The 15,394-nt window shown below is 37.8% G+C and overlaps 1 protein-coding gene across 6 annotated transcripts in view; it reads left to right on the top strand.

Annotated features, from left to right (window-relative positions):
- The first annotated feature begins 702 nt into the window (after positions 1 to 702).
- The window catches only part of snama (something that sticks like glue), a 42,564-nt gene continuing 27,872 nt past the window's right edge, over positions 703 to 15,394 (top strand). For 2 of the 6 annotated variants that reach the window (XM_087354742.1, XM_022076203.2), the window contains exons 1-16: positions 703 to 852; positions 1,462 to 1,653; positions 3,045 to 3,267; positions 4,291 to 4,378; positions 5,166 to 5,211; positions 5,946 to 5,996; positions 6,479 to 6,567; positions 6,814 to 6,928; positions 7,458 to 7,582; positions 8,010 to 8,176; positions 9,135 to 9,383; positions 9,790 to 9,963; positions 11,073 to 11,234; positions 11,841 to 12,033; positions 12,694 to 12,963; positions 13,627 to 13,806. In XM_087354742.1, the coding sequence (XP_087210868.1) occupies positions 3,102 to 3,267; positions 4,291 to 4,378; positions 5,166 to 5,211; positions 5,946 to 5,996; positions 6,479 to 6,567; positions 6,814 to 6,928; positions 7,458 to 7,582; positions 8,010 to 8,176; positions 9,135 to 9,383; positions 9,790 to 9,963; positions 11,073 to 11,234; positions 11,841 to 12,033; positions 12,694 to 12,963; positions 13,627 to 13,806 (2,075 nt within the window). In that variant the 5' untranslated portion in view covers positions 703 to 852; positions 1,462 to 1,653; positions 3,045 to 3,101. Of the gene's footprint in view, positions 853 to 946; positions 1,219 to 1,461; positions 1,654 to 3,044; positions 3,268 to 4,265; positions 4,379 to 5,165; positions 5,212 to 5,945; positions 5,997 to 6,478; positions 6,568 to 6,813; positions 6,929 to 7,457; positions 7,583 to 8,009; positions 8,177 to 9,134; positions 9,384 to 9,789; positions 9,964 to 11,072; positions 11,235 to 11,840; positions 12,034 to 12,693; positions 12,964 to 13,626; positions 13,807 to 15,394 lie in introns of those variants that run through there. The other 4 variants (XM_087354741.1, XM_087354743.1, XM_022076202.2 and 1 more) reach the window with 4 other exon arrangements.

Here is a 15,394-nt window from a genome sequence, read left to right as displayed (position 1 = left end):
TATTTCCATATACCACATGCTACACGGAACGCAAATTAACACGCTCTTCTGTAACATCCACAGATTAACATTTTAAGAGCATAGTTAATCGCCACGGATAGCAATATTACAATTAGCAAGTCTGCCGGTTTAGTTCTCTATGGCCAATAGAGTGCAGCCAATGCAATTAACTGTTTAACAATGGAAACATCACAATATTATTATTATATTAATTTGTAATTGAGCTTCAAGAATGTGAACCGATGTTAACTCTACTCTACTCTACTCTACCAAACAAGACCTGCTTTAAGCGTGATACGTCCCATGTTCTAAACCCTTGTCTTAGGACCATTAAGTGTCCATGGAATATAAATTCCTTCCTTCCTCTGTGGCTCTACGGTCCTCTGAGGACTTTGGCCTCCCTATGCAATATAAATAAATTCTATAAATAATTAATTTTGATTATCTGTTTAGTCATAATCATTGTTTTATAGTATGTGATCTGTGGTAATCAGATACTACAATTATCTCGGCAAACACCGCACTGCTAAGAAACACCTGCACAATAATTCCTAGCGTTTGTCATACGTGTTTATTATTTATTCTCCGTCATCTTTGTCCTTGACGGACTATTGTATTCAAGATAAGATTAAATTTATTGAAACGTTTAAGTTCATTATTTTTATTAGTTTGCTATTTGAAAATTAGGATTAGCATTTACCTTGGTAGATTTATAAACAGTTATTGCAATATTAATACTTCTAGATTAATATTGCAATACACACGTTTGGGTAGTGATTACGGTATTGACGTAACAGGTTTTTATATTGTGTGCTTGGCTTGTTTTCAGTAAAATCAATACATTTTTGTAAGGTAATTATTGATTATGCATTGTGATATATAATATATCATTTTCCTTTTATAAACTGATATTATTTGTGTATATTTACTACTAGCATATTTTGGAACATAACAAGGAAAGGGAGGACGAGTGTTACCTCGTTATGTGCGTCGAAGCCTCATTTTTGTCTGATTGTGTGCCCAAGTCGTATATTTGTAAAGGAGATGGCGTATCCTTTAAAATATTGTAATTCATATAAATATGTTTTACAACGACTTTGTATACTGAATTTCTCGTAAATGCCTATTACAGACAATTTTTTGTACGACACTGCATTAGAACGGATTCGTGGAGTGATTATCGGAATACCACTATAACGATACATTCGCAGGATTCAGGTTTATGATGTGAAGATTATTGCATACCGCGGGTGTTTATGGAACACCTATTTACGTTATTATTGCCAATATACCGAATGATCTGTAATATATATATATATATGGGGGGGGGGGGGGGGTAAATGTGAATCATTTGGTGATTTCAATTTTTTATCTGCTTGTAGTCATTTGAAATAGCTAATTGTGATTTTTTGGTGTTGAAATGTAGAATGACAGTTGTGCCATTTCTTATTTGGGTTTTAGCTACCAAGTGGACCAATGTACTAGGAAGTGCCCTGTTATTTCAGAGGTCATGAAATCATGCTGATGCTTTCATGTAGTTCAGGTTGTGTTGTACGAAATGGCGCTCAAAACATACTGGCATTAGGTACTCTAATTGGAAAATAGTGGAGGAAATAACAGAAATTTCTCAAGCTCCTTCCTCACCTTACCACTGTAAGTATCCCATTCTGCATCATTTGTTCATGTGCACTTGAATTCCCAGTGTAACCAATTTGTCATTTGTGTTTTCAATAAATAAGTACCAAGATGACAGACTTGTGAGATATTGCATCTTAAAGTTGGAATATTTCGTTCATATCATGAGAAATAGTGATAGATATGGGCTGCTTCAGCTGATAATCCAGGGAAAAGTATTCGGAAAGAGGGGACTTGGCAGGCCAATAATCTCCTGGCTTCAGAACCTAAAAACTTGGTTCTGGATGTCCACTGGAGGGCTTTTTCAAGTAGCAGCCAGTGAAGCTAAAATTGCTATGCTGATAGCCAACATCTGGAACGGATAGGCACATTAAGAAGAAGAAGTCTTATAGAAGTTAATCAATGTTTCAGAGGTTTTTGCTTCCTGTATCATCATGGCAGAGAATAAATCACTCATGAAAGAAGGATGGAAAAATAGGTGCAGGCTACACAATATTCTTACTTGGCTGGACCAAGGGGTGAGGGGAGAAGATTTAGGTGAAGACAGGCTGAGCAAGGGAGGCAACTTGAGAGCATGGGGACTGCACTAAACACAACAAATTGAAACCGTGGAAACAGGGATACTGGAAAGACATGCTTGATGAAGCAGCCTCTTTCAGAGCCTGAAAAAGGCAGGACAAGCACTGCCTCACTGGCATAGGTTTCCTACATTTTTTCTAGGGGTGGCTCAGAGACTGCCATGACTGGCTCAGGTGGAGGCAATCCACTGTTCGTGTCATTAGGGTGTAACTCGATCCCAGTGCCCTTCCTTATCATCTGGTCCTTATATCTGGTGTCAGCTGTCCAAAATAAGGTGAAAACATCCAAACCATGAGACTAGATATAGTGAGTGAAGTTTTGGTGCAATACAGAGTTAGGAAAGCTCCCATTTGTAATGTCCATTAGTCTACAAGAAATCATCCAAAATTCTGGACTGGTTTGGGTAATGTACTTCAAATTTTATGTAGCATACTTGATATTTGTTTACTTTTATTTATTATAAGGGCTACTGTACTGAAAGGTCTACAACATATTTTGCAAATGTCTTTCAATCCTTGGATACATTTGTATGAAACTTGATATGAGGTGTATGTGTTACAATTGGAGGGAGAGCTTACTTTAGTGACTGGGCTACAGCCTGAATGCCCAGGTTTGATTCTCAGCAGGGCAGGTTTTGTTTTTGCTAAAGTATCCAAACCATTACTCCACTGGGTACTTGGGTTTCTTTCCTTGGGGGTAAAGCTGCTGGGGCAGAACCAGATATCAGTTGGTTTATTCGTATATCAGACCATGTCTCATCAATTCTGTTGGTTCACTGACATGGGTGTTGTTAAGGTGAACTCTAAATCATTATGTAACATTCGTTTCAGGTTGATGCAATCAAGTTAAGGTGCTACAGATTACCCATGAGAATGTAAAGACAGAATATGTCTGTACATTATAAGTTTAAATCAGCACTTGAGTATGATACAGTAACGTTTGATGGTCTTCACATATCTGTGCGGGACTTGAAGAAAGCAATTCTTCATCAGAAACGGATTGGGAAGAACACAGACTTTGATCTTCAAGTCACTAATGCACAGACTAAAGAAGGTGAGGATACATATGTTTATGGTGTATTGATTAAGAAGTATCAACAGCTGGGAAACTGTTAAATTATCTACAGTATTGTAAAAAGAAGCGAGCTTCTGAATGTATTTTCATTCATATATTTCAGCATACATCAGGGTTCAGCAAATGTTTCTATGACATGACACATCTTATTAAATTTTAACACTGTGGGTCAGCAGTGTTTTTCTTATTTATATTTAGTGTTAACATTGGGATGCATTACATATATCTGTACAAAACTGTATTTGATACTGGGCTTAACTGATATTATTCATTAAAATATTGCAACATTACCACAGAATATTAATGTTACATGTTACATATTGTGTAAAAATAAGTTTTCATATGGCTCTCTCTCTGTATATAAAGAGATAAATGGGGAAAAGGAAAATATGCCCTTGAAAGTATGTTCTCATACAACATCTCACTGTCATTGAATTATTCTAACCCAAAATAAATCCATGCTTTTTAAATATTACTTTCAGAAAATACTTGACATCATAGCATTTTGAAATTTCAAGAACCGTCTTTGTCCTCATCCTCCAGGTACTGAACTTCAGTACCTGAACAAGGATGAAGATGGTTCTTGAAATGTTGGTGTTTTCTCCATTCAACCACCTGACATGGCTGGTCGCCCAAGAATAATTCATTATACTAAGTCACTGTGAAAGCTTCAGAACATACATGTTTGTTACTATTGACTACAAAGATGGCTGTTGTTTGCTGCCTCCACCATCAGGGCATTTTGTGTGTGTGTGTGTGTATATATTTATTTATTTATGGTGTAATTGTGGCTTTGAGGTGGTATGAAATGTTGTACTAGTGTTTAAAGATTAACTGTTATCAAAATGATGTGTTTTGCAAGAAAAGATGTGGTAGGCTGATTGGGAAATGGAGAAAAGTGTATCAGTTTTACACAGTTTTGTGTGTTTATGTGTGAAGTGTTGAGGAATGAAGTGGATGTTTTATTGCATTTACAGTTGGTGTCTGTTCTGTGATTTCTAGTTTATACGGATGATGGTGCTTTGATACCCAAAAATACTTCATTGATTGTTGCCCGCATACCATTGACAGCACAACAAAAGAAGGCATGGTAAGTGTCAGAAGTTGTGGAATGTAATAATACAGAAGTTTGTAACAGGTAAAATGAAAGTTTTCCCAGGCAGGAATTTTCTTATTCCATTTCTTTAAGGTGGACGTAATTGAAGTAATTTTTTTAAGAGTTGTTTGTTTTATGTTACTTTAACTTTTATTGAATTAACACTGTACTAGTAGGACTCAGAAGATGTAGCACAGCCAATACCAGAACCTATTTTTGGGCGTAATCCTGATGTAGTTCCATTGCCGTCTTTCACATGACTAGTACCTCTTTCAGATCTCAGTATCTTTTTGTATCCTCCTCTGTCTTTTAAGTGGACCTTTTAGCATACTCCATTGGTTTCATATTTTTACCCGTTGGAACTGAGCATCAGAAGTGTTAATATTGCGTGTAACAAAATGTCATAGCCAGAAACGTTTCAGAATGAACTGTTCAGAACTTAAGTTTGAAACGTAATATGACTTATTTGGCTGTCTTCGTCTTCCTTCTATAATTTGAATTTCAACTCTTATATGTGTGAATAGCAATAACACTTATCTAGTAGTCACCTTTGCTTTGAACATTATTAAACTCTGATTTTAAGATATTGTTTAGCAGTTAGAGCACTTGCAGTAAAATATATGACATTTCAGTCGATCTTTATCATTAGCTGGCACCTTCAGCTTGTACTGGTGTGCTTTTGTTAATGATGTTCACAATTGCAGAATAAGGTGTAAATGTTAGTAGTGATTTTAATAAAATAAAGCATGTCTCACATTCTGGCTCTCTTATTTATTTTAAGGGATCGTGCAGAGTCGAATCAGCAATTGGCTGGGTTGTCCAAAGGGGTAAGTTTCAAAATAGCATTGAATGAAGTAGTTTTCTTTGTTTGAACTTGGACTAAAAAGAAATCGGTAGACTGTAGGCTGCTTCATGTCAGTGCTTTGTTGAACTGAGTTGTGCTTCTGGAATGAATATTACAGGTGTAAATTGTCTGTTTCCTGGACATGTAGTCTTTGGTGGATGACATGTTGAGATTTATGGTGGCCGAGTTACAGAAATTTTAGGTTCATTCTCTCTCCATGTAAGAAACTTCCTAAAAAAAATTTTTACTTTATCACAAAATGAAGTCATTAATCTGTAGAATAATTGTATGATATATGTTTCATTGAAGCATTCTATGTTTTATCCAAAATTTCTCAAAACCCCATAGTATATTTTGTAAAAGTATTTTTGAATACTGGCCTGTGAAAATCAAGCTGTTAAATATCTGAATGAATGTTGGCTGTCTTAAAGATGGCAGCCTTCTGGGATATTTTGACTTACATTTCAGAGGTGTGTCTGCCTCTGTCATCAGGATGATGAGTTGCACTGATGTTGGAGGCAGCGTGCATCTCCGAGATATTTCTCAAGTATTGTGAGAGTTCATGGCACAGTATCCCAGAAGGCTGTTATGTCACTTCTGTGAAAATCTGAAATCTCGTCACTTGTCTTAATACAAGGCCATATTTTTCAAGGTGTTCAGTAAATTCACATTATTACATTTTGGTGCATCATGCAAATGTGACCTGTTTGCTTGTAGGTTGACATGCCGATTGAGGGACAAGATCCAGGAGCTCACAGATTAGCAAAGGTGAGTTAATTCTCAGCCTTTTTATGTCTCTGTGAAATGTGAGACCAATGAATAACAGGTTACTAGTTCTTCTTTGCTTCTAACATTGCCTCATCTAGTCTAAGTTAGCGTGTTGCATTTGTTTCACATCTTTGGGAATTTTAACCTCCTGCATTAATAAAGTGCCAGTATTGCCAGGGTGTGCTGAGTTGCCGGATTGTGCTCAGATTGGATTGTTTTACACCATGTTCTGTATCGAGTCGGTCATGTTTAGTTTGACAGCTATGTAAACTCCAAGGTGATTGCCAGTAGAAGAGAGAGAGAGAGGAGGGTGGCTTAGCAGAGAGGGAACAGATTCCTTCAGCAGCAGCTTTTCCCAGAAGCTGGGGGTGGGAATGGAATCTCTACGTACTGTGTTTGTAGTTCTGCCATCCGTATTAGTCATAAGCGCACACAGCAGGATGCTCAGACTAAAGATTGTCAATGTACTTTTTGTGTTTCAGGCAGTTGATTTATCTAGCTTGGATGCAAGTGAAGACGATAAAATACAGGCTATGATGACGCAGTCAACACAAGACTACAATCCAGTGAAGTAAGTTCTAATGTTACATTAGGACACAATGTGAAGCTTGTTAGTTAATCCGAAAAGATGCATACTTTATGTTAAAGATGTTACTAGTAAAGAAATCATTCTTTGAGACAGTTTTATTTACTGTATTGTTTCCTCTACTATAATATTTTGAATTTTTAAATATTGCTGTCTTCATTGGCATTTTCTCTTTTGTAAGGTTACGATTCATGAGTGTAGAGGGTTATTGAATTCTTATCTTTTGTATAGTTACATGAAAATACGGGGTGCTGGTCAGATGGGAGAGGTTCCCAGTTCATACCGTTGCTTCAAGTGTCATCAGCCTGGACACTGGATCAAAAACTGCCCTCTCGGTTTAAACCAGGTACCCATTTGCCTAAGTATTTGTAGAAACATATGAGTTACATAAAGTTCTAACCACTTACGGAAATTGGTTTGAATGGATTTGTCGTTTTTCAGAAAAGCCTCCTTTGGAGGGCCATTGTGTATATTGCTTTTCAGTTTTTCACTCTTATGATTCACTTACTGTCATGTGACACATTGAGGACCTTAAATAAGATTATGACCATGTCCTTTCCAATTCATTATTCATTGATCATCTTGCCATTTGATGCTATGTGGTGTGAGCTACTGACTGTCATTAAATGGACAACAAATAAGTATCATTAATCCTGTATTTAGGGCTTATGGTTTTTGTAGTTTTATCCTTATTGTTCTAACATTAATTTCTTTTACATGAGTTGATGCTTTGTAAGAATATTGTCCTGAAAAGTGATCATTAGGAACAAGTTGCCAAAGGGCATTTGTTTGCTTGGTCATGTCTGTCTGCATATAACAGTTTGAGAACCACTAATTGAATTTTTGTGAAAATTAAATTTGTGTTCTTTTTACAGGAACCAATAGAAATCAAAAAGAGTACTGGAATTCCACGTAGTTTCATGGTCCCAGTGGAGGGTCCTGGTGTGCCTGGTGCAATGATGACCCCAACTGGACAATTTGCTGTTCCAGCAATTGATCAGTAAGTTTATAAGACTGAATAATGAATTTTACATTGTAACTCTGTAGTGTTCGTCAAGCTGGCTGAATGGTTAGAATAGTTGTCTTTATTATGAGCTGGGGTGGCTCAGTCAGTATAGTGTTTTAGTATGGACTGGATGACAGGTTTGGTCTGGGGTTTGTTTCCCCAGGAGTAAAGTGCAGTTGGGGCATGACACTGAACACTTGTCCCCATCTACTGCTGAGAGTAGGAGCTGTACCTACTTCCCCCATCCCCCTTAGCACCCCCATGATGATGATGATGATGATGATGGACAGTTTTACTTCACTTTTGCATACTGTATCACGAAGATTTTGTTTTATAAACAATCTAATTAATAACCTTTGAGGGTGTAAGTACGTTGTAAAAGCATTTTGCAGTATTAAAAGCTACAGTCCTTTATTTCCAGCCAGGCGTATAAAGAAGGCAAAAAGGAGCGTCCTCCATTTCAACAGGAACCAGAACCTGTTGTTGAGAAACCAGAGATCCCAGAGGATCTTCTGTGTAACGTGTGCAAGGATTTGCTTGCTGATGCAGTGATGATTCCCTGCTGTGGAAACTCCTTCTGTGATGAATGTAAGCTGTTAGGAAGTGTGGTACACGTGCTGTAAATGTGATAAAATATTGCGCGCTGTAGAATATCAGCTGCATCGTGGCAGGCACAGCCGGTTTTGGCTAGTGTTTTTAGAGCAAGTTACTTATCAGTCAGAGTGGTGGTGGTCCACATAGACACTCCAAATGAAGTTGAGGCACAGCCGTGTGCATGTCTATCTACTCGGTAAAATTTGCTGATTAACCTCTCTGAGCTTCTCCCTGCTACTGCTGTGAACACTGTTATCTGAATTATTATTTATTCAGTGGTACTTTATACTTCTTCATGCAGGGACAGGGATTGTCTTCAATGTTTATGCCAGTAATACAGAAGTAATGGCATATTAAATAGCAAAATACTCATTAGATCAGGTAATTGGTCAGTCGGAACTTTGCGCTATAACACACTCAGTAAGCACAGACACAGACAATACTGACATTGCCAGATGAGGTGGCAAACAGAGAGTTATGCTTGCAAGAAGGTGTTAGTCCTTGTTAGTAGATCTGTTGGCTGTAAATAAACTGTATTCACCACCCAGAAACTGATGATGGTGGTATACTTATTTGTTCTGAATTGGAGGCAATGTAAGGCATCCTTAGGTAACCACTTTGTGTGGTTAAATATTACTGCGTGCTACTTTTGATAATTTAACACACCGAGGACTGGCGACTTCGTATGCGATATACCTTGTATACCTGATGTATCTGTAATGCATTTTCATGCGTGTTGAAATGCTGTTAAGTCTTTCAATTTTTGTCAGGAATTGATGCCTTTCGTTTATTGAGTTTTACGGTGGTAGGTATAATGGTCTGTCTAACACTTTCCATCTAGGTAGCATGCAAGAGTGAGAATATTGAAATTTAAGTGTATATTATAAATTTGGTAGTTTGGTTTCTTCTAGTGTATTGTGTGATGCAAACAGGATTGTTTCTTATAATCCAGGTATCCGTACTGTGCTTCTTGAATCGGAGGATCATGAGTGTCCTGATTGCAAAGAGAAAGATGTCTCTCCTGATACGCTTATACCAAATCGTTTCCTTCGTAACAATGTGAATAACTTCAAGAATGCGACAGGCTACAACAAAAGCACTGTGAGACAGCCTGTACCAGTAATTGGGGTACCGTTATTAATGCAGCAGATTCCGCTTGAACCTTCAGGATCACTACATGAATTCACTGATGCACCTGCAGGTTTGTCTCTGCCACTTCACTGTGAGTCACTGCACTTGTCATCTAGTGCTGCTGTGCCTCATGACAGTTTTGTAAGAAATGGACTTGTCTTTTGACATGTGTGCAGAAGTCCTGCAAATCAAAACTAACGGCATGTACAGAAGACTTTGAGAAACTTTCCCATACAGCGTATATGGTAAATCTGTTTAGTCAATGAAATTTAGAACTTTCCACTAATTAACAAGGCTCTAGTAATGAACAGTTTCAGCACAATTGTGTTTGGTATAAACATTTGGAGACTGATTTGATGGTTTCAGTTATGATGTGGTGGTTTGTCTGGTGTTCAAGTCTTAAGGTACAACACCATAATTATTATTTATAGCCTAACTGAAGAGGCTAAGGGTTGAGTCATTTTATTGTGTTGTAGGGGATGTGCACCTAGTAAAGGTGGAAGTGATTACATCAGCTGGTATTAATGTTCATCCACCACGTCTGCGACAACCAGTACCTAGCACAATTCCTGTGTTAGGATCGTCATCACATCTGGAACGTGGGTCAGTTGTCCGCCAGCCACAGCCAGGGCCACCTTCTTCTGGACTAGGTATTTGTCATGGTGAATTAATGAGACTTTTCCTCTCTGATGCTTGTCCGAAAAGCAGCGCTCTAATGACTGAGCTGTCTCCCCAGGCCATGTATTAATCTTGAATGTGTGACTGCCACAGTGAATATGTGATTTAAGTGCTGTATAAAGCAGTGTTTTACAACCAGTATGCTGTCACAAGCTGTTAGGTATGTCTTACATTTTTATAAGAAATTTTAAAAAAAATTGTAAGGTATTGTATATATGCATGTTATAGCTAGGAAAAGGTGGTATCTTATCTTTCATAATAACTTTGTTGCAGAGTGCGTATATGTCTGTTCCATGTAGTTGTAGGAGGCACTTTTCTGAAGTTATATTTAACGAACATTTGGTATTCTGAATACAACATGATATATTGGAAACCGTGCGTTTTTCTGCCGACATGTAAAAAGGAGAGTAGGATGGAAATATTTAATTTCTGAAATGTGTTCTTTTATGGAATACCAGACAATAGGCAAAGTCCAGATGTCCAGTAATAGCAATTGTAATATGCCATCATCAAAACTCTTTATAATTATGTAGTATTAAAAGACTTAAAGATGATGAGGTCTGTTTAAGGTCAAGCAAAAATAATTTATGTTGCCCACATTTCTTCAAATGTTTCAGTCCATTTGGTGAAGGTATGCAATTTAGTGATTATTTCTGAGCGTAGTTTTGCTTGTTCAGATTTTTAGTAAATTAAAAATGTCGTGTATTGTTCTGACATTTAAGATGTTTCATAAGAATGTTATAGTGTGTGTCCAAAATAATGCCTGGGTCAAACAGTTCACTATTACCATAAAATGAAAAGGTAAATATGGGTTTTAATTGGCCGTCATATTTTTTTACATCGTACGTGAATGCAGTCTCAAAATTTGCATGTTTTTGGAAGGCCAATTGCCATATAAAATGTAAGGTTGCTGAATAAAGGGTCTGTGAGAAGTAAACTGCAAATTTGTCTTTGTGTTTATTTGTATGCCGAGTGGTCCACAGGTTATTGAGACATCCATATTGAATGAGAAGTTTTCATTTTTCATAAGGGCGGAAAATAAAGATCATGCAAAATGTGAAATTGGTTTGTGATTACACAGCTCTTCCTGGACCTGTGCAACATGGAGGTCCTCCGTTGCTACCGCCAGATGCTGGACATGGAGCTCCGCCAGTTCACATTCAGGATCCCCAGAGAGGACACCCTCTGCGTCCACATGGACACCCTTTGCCGTCACACTTGCAGCTTGTTCCTCAACCTCCAGGTGAGTTATTTTGAGCCCTCATATATACAGCCAATCCTTGTATTGTTTGTGATGTTTCTTGCACACACTCTGTTTTCATCTAGTTTGGATGAGTTATCTTGCAGAGATATGTGCTCCATTCGTGTGATTTCTCATGTACTCGAGTGTCTCTTATTATATCTTTTTAGAACAACAGACAGTTTGGGCCTGGTACTGTTACTTGTACTGGTTTCTTGATAAGTAACAAATTGCATGTGTGAGGTAACTTGCTAGGTGAGATTTCAAGTTTTGTGGTTGCGAGTATGAAGATGGCTGCTGTCTTCTGGGCTTTGCCGTTTTCTTAATTGTAGCAAAACAAAATCTTTTAACAAGGAGAGTATTACTACATTCATTTTATCAAATGTTGGTTTGTATTACAGCTCATTCTTACACATTTGGCTGTGCTGCCCATTGACACATGCATGCACGCACGCACGTGTGTGGATGCATGCACATGCTCGTCTTGCAGGTTCAGTATTACAGATTACACTGACTGTAGGAACATTTGGCACAAGAAGAGTGATAGAACTGAAAGTTGGCGATGTCTGTATGGGGACTCATGTTTTTTGTCGTGCTTTTTTTGTGTAGGTGTTGCTGGACCATCTGTGACCATGCACGCCAATGGTGGTCCTCCTGGTCCACCAGGAGTGCCCCTAACACACATAATAATGCCTCCAGCTCATGAGATAGCCCCTCACCAGCCTTCCCAAGGACAGCCACCACCGCCAGCAGCACAGCAGCCTCAGCATATGCCTGGGATGCATTCAGTGCATCCTTCAGGGTGAGTAAGATGTTAGTGAACCTGGAACTGCGTTTTTGTACTAACTTTATGGGCATAATACAACAATCACTGACATTTATAATACTGTAATGTCCTACATGTATAAAGATATGGTGTCTTGTTAAAGTGAGATTATTTATTGTTTTGATTAAGAATCTCAGTTCAGATTTATGCATTCAAAATTATCCTTTACCTAACATTTGTATGGAAGATAGAGATTTTAAGACATTGTGTTTATTGGGGCATAATATGTTTACATTAAGTAGTATAAAAAGACTATCTCAGCTGCATGTACTTTCTTCAAGGTTTTTATTCTTGTCAACCTTTGGTGTGGATGTAGTAAGAGCTAATTACAGCAGCATTTTCCTCTATATGTGTATATATTTCATCAGTGGTTACAATGATAATGTGTTTTTACCTTGTTCAGACACAGTTTTTCATTGTAATTTATTTTGTTGACAATGGTCATCTGTTTTGTGATGCAGTGTGGTCTTGTGTTCCTCCATGATGAACAGGTCCACATGGCATCACAACCCAGAAGACCTCGATTTACGTATGTTTTCTCTGTTTAATGTGTTTACATATTTCATTGTTCTACTAAAATGGAGATCACAATGTTTGTGAAGCCTTTAAAGTTACATTTTTCTGTGCTTTGTTCAGTCCGAGACGGTCAGTGGAGGAGCGCCCTGGGACTCCAACAATTGATGAACACAACCAAGACATACAGTCAGCTCCTCTGCCTGATACATCTGTGCCACCACCTAACTTTCCACCTGGTGAAGAGCCATCATTCACTTCTTCAGTAGGACCTGCACCACCGCAGACTCAACAACCTGTAGCTCAGCCTATTGAGACCCTTGGAGCACGTTTCCAGCATCGGATGCCAGTCCCTCACTCGTATAGAGGAGAACATCCCTATGGACAAATCAGGTATGACTGCGAAGTACAGGCTGCTAGGAATCTCTTTGTTGTCTGTTCCTTGCGCAGAGTGTATAAAGTGCACAAACAATGGAGAAGTCATGTCTTTGTGTATGTTTTGGTGAAACTGCACATTGGGTTTTCATGTAAGTTGATTTTTTTTTTGGAGAGCCTACACTAAAGTTTGTTGGCTGTATTTAATTTGTTTCATATCAGCTCAAAATAATGTCTCATCTACACGGAGCTCAAATTTAACTTTTTTTTACCATTTTCTTTAGTAATAAAATAATACTAAGCTGTTGTTTAGTTTCAGCCTGATGTTTTGAGATTGCAGGGCTAAATAACCTTGGTTTAGCATGCACCAGTGAGGTATGCAGACTAGTAATGAATGCTTTTTGAAAATATAAGTCCGAATTTAAACCGACCTCTTGTTATATTCCTTGAGCCATGCACAGAAGTGTTTTATGTCTGTGTACTACTTCTCCTACTGTAAAACTAACATTAGTAGATGACTTTTCCTCTTACACATTTTTTACTATGAAAATAAAGAAACCAAAGAAGTCTTTGTCTTTAAAAGTTCCCTGTGTGCAAGTAGAAACAAATGGTTCTGTGTACTGTAAGTAGGTGCTTGTGTTATTGTATGGGCTCTACTTTATTTGAATTGAAATGTGTTAGGCTGGGTGGTGGTGGAGGCGGTGGTGTGGAGTACTTGCCCCCTCGCACGTTGCCACCGCCCCTACTGCGATCCTCCATCTCTACCTCAGCATCCTCATCATCAGAACACAATAGGGTGCTACTGCTGAGGCAGCCCCCACCGGTTGCCACGCCTCTCGTTGACTCTGCGTTCCCTGCTGGGTAAGGTCTCGTGCAGGCCAGCATGTTAGGCCCATGGGTCTTCCTGTTAGTTCCTCCACAACTCGTAACTGCTAATTCAGTTCTGTGTGGGTTGATTTATTTATTTTCATAGCTGTGTTAGTTTTGCCTGAGACTCTTGAAATGCACATTTAAAAGTGAAAAGGAAGTGCAGTGGTAGCTGCCTTAATGCATTATGTATGAGATGGAAGGAGTGGTTATAATTATTGGACTGCCCATTTAGAACTGGGCATATAGCATGTTTAATGACCTGGTGTAAGAAGGTAGCACATTGGCATTTAACTGATTGGCTTCTCCCCAAATATATTTTGAGGGTTTTTTTTTTGTGATCACCAGAAATTATATGAATCTATCTTCTACATTTTACATTCTGTATGAAAAATTTGATATGTGAAACTTTATAGCTTGACCACATAGTTCAGTTGATATATAAACTCCCCAAGTCACCCAGAAATGATTATGTGATATATAACAGACAGAATGTATTAAAGTTTAGGAAACTAGATCTCTAGACCTTTTTAAGATGCTTCTGGAAATTAGGTTGTTATGAGATTACTGTTCATAATGATAAGTTTGGAATTGAATGTGTCTGTAGACGAGGAATAAATTTACCGCATGTCCCTCCCACCCCCTACCTCCACAGCTTAGAAAATATTTGTAATCAAGTAGCTAATTGGCATGGTGTATGTTCATATTTGCAGACAACTTTTTTGTTTATTGCAGATTTTATTTCTGATTTTATTTCATTGCAGATCATTTTCAGTTTTACCTGCTGCTGTTTGCATTGTTTTATACTGTTTTGTACAGTTGAGGGCCTTTTATTGTGATGTAGTTCATGTGCTGCGTATTTCATGTTGTACTCTTCTATGTAGTGCAGTTAAATGGTGCATAGTGGTCACATGCAGTATTATAATCTAATTCCTTGTGCTTTGGTTTTGTGTTCCCAGTGTAATAAAAATGTTGAATTTATCTGAGAACATTAAAGGTAAAAGTATATCCTTATTTTAAAGTCAGTGTAGGCAGTAATTTGTTGGTTTTGATTAGCTGCAGCCCTGATGTGTTAAAACTCCGAGTTACCACGCTCTTGAAGACAAGAAGGGATTCTAGTTGTACCAGTGCTTTATATAAATGGAGTGTCAGTATGTAAAATATTTTGTACCTTTGGTATAACAGGTAAATGCCAAAAGAATTTTGTGACACATATTATTTACCACTTTGTCTTTTGTTTCCTTGTTTAAATGATTAATGCTCATACAGTTGTGGTGTGAAGTTTCCTGCTTCTCTGGTTCTGATAGTAGCCAGCAGGTAACTTGTTTTTTGTTTGGCCACACCAGTGTTGAAAGGTTGTATAGGTAGTTAATTTATTTCTTAATAGTTTGTAGTCTGTATAACTTAAAAATTGTGGTTTCTTATTTTACAACTTTGATTGGTAGCAGCTGGTCCTAGTGTCAAATGAGGTAACTTTCTTTCTTTGATTCTATCCACGTCCATTTTATGTGGCAACACATTATCTAGGCTTCTTTGACAGTAACTCCCAATTGTGTTCTGTGAAGTGTTGACTGTACAAATT

Source organism: Zootermopsis nevadensis, unplaced genomic scaffold, assembly GCF_977971745.1.
Source record: "Zootermopsis nevadensis isolate Lab colony 2312 unplaced genomic scaffold, Znev_1.0 Znev_ptg000024l, whole genome shotgun sequence".
NCBI lineage: Eukaryota > Metazoa > Arthropoda > Insecta > Blattodea > Termopsidae > Zootermopsis > Zootermopsis nevadensis.
This window is presented reverse-complemented; position numbering and strand designations above follow the sequence as displayed.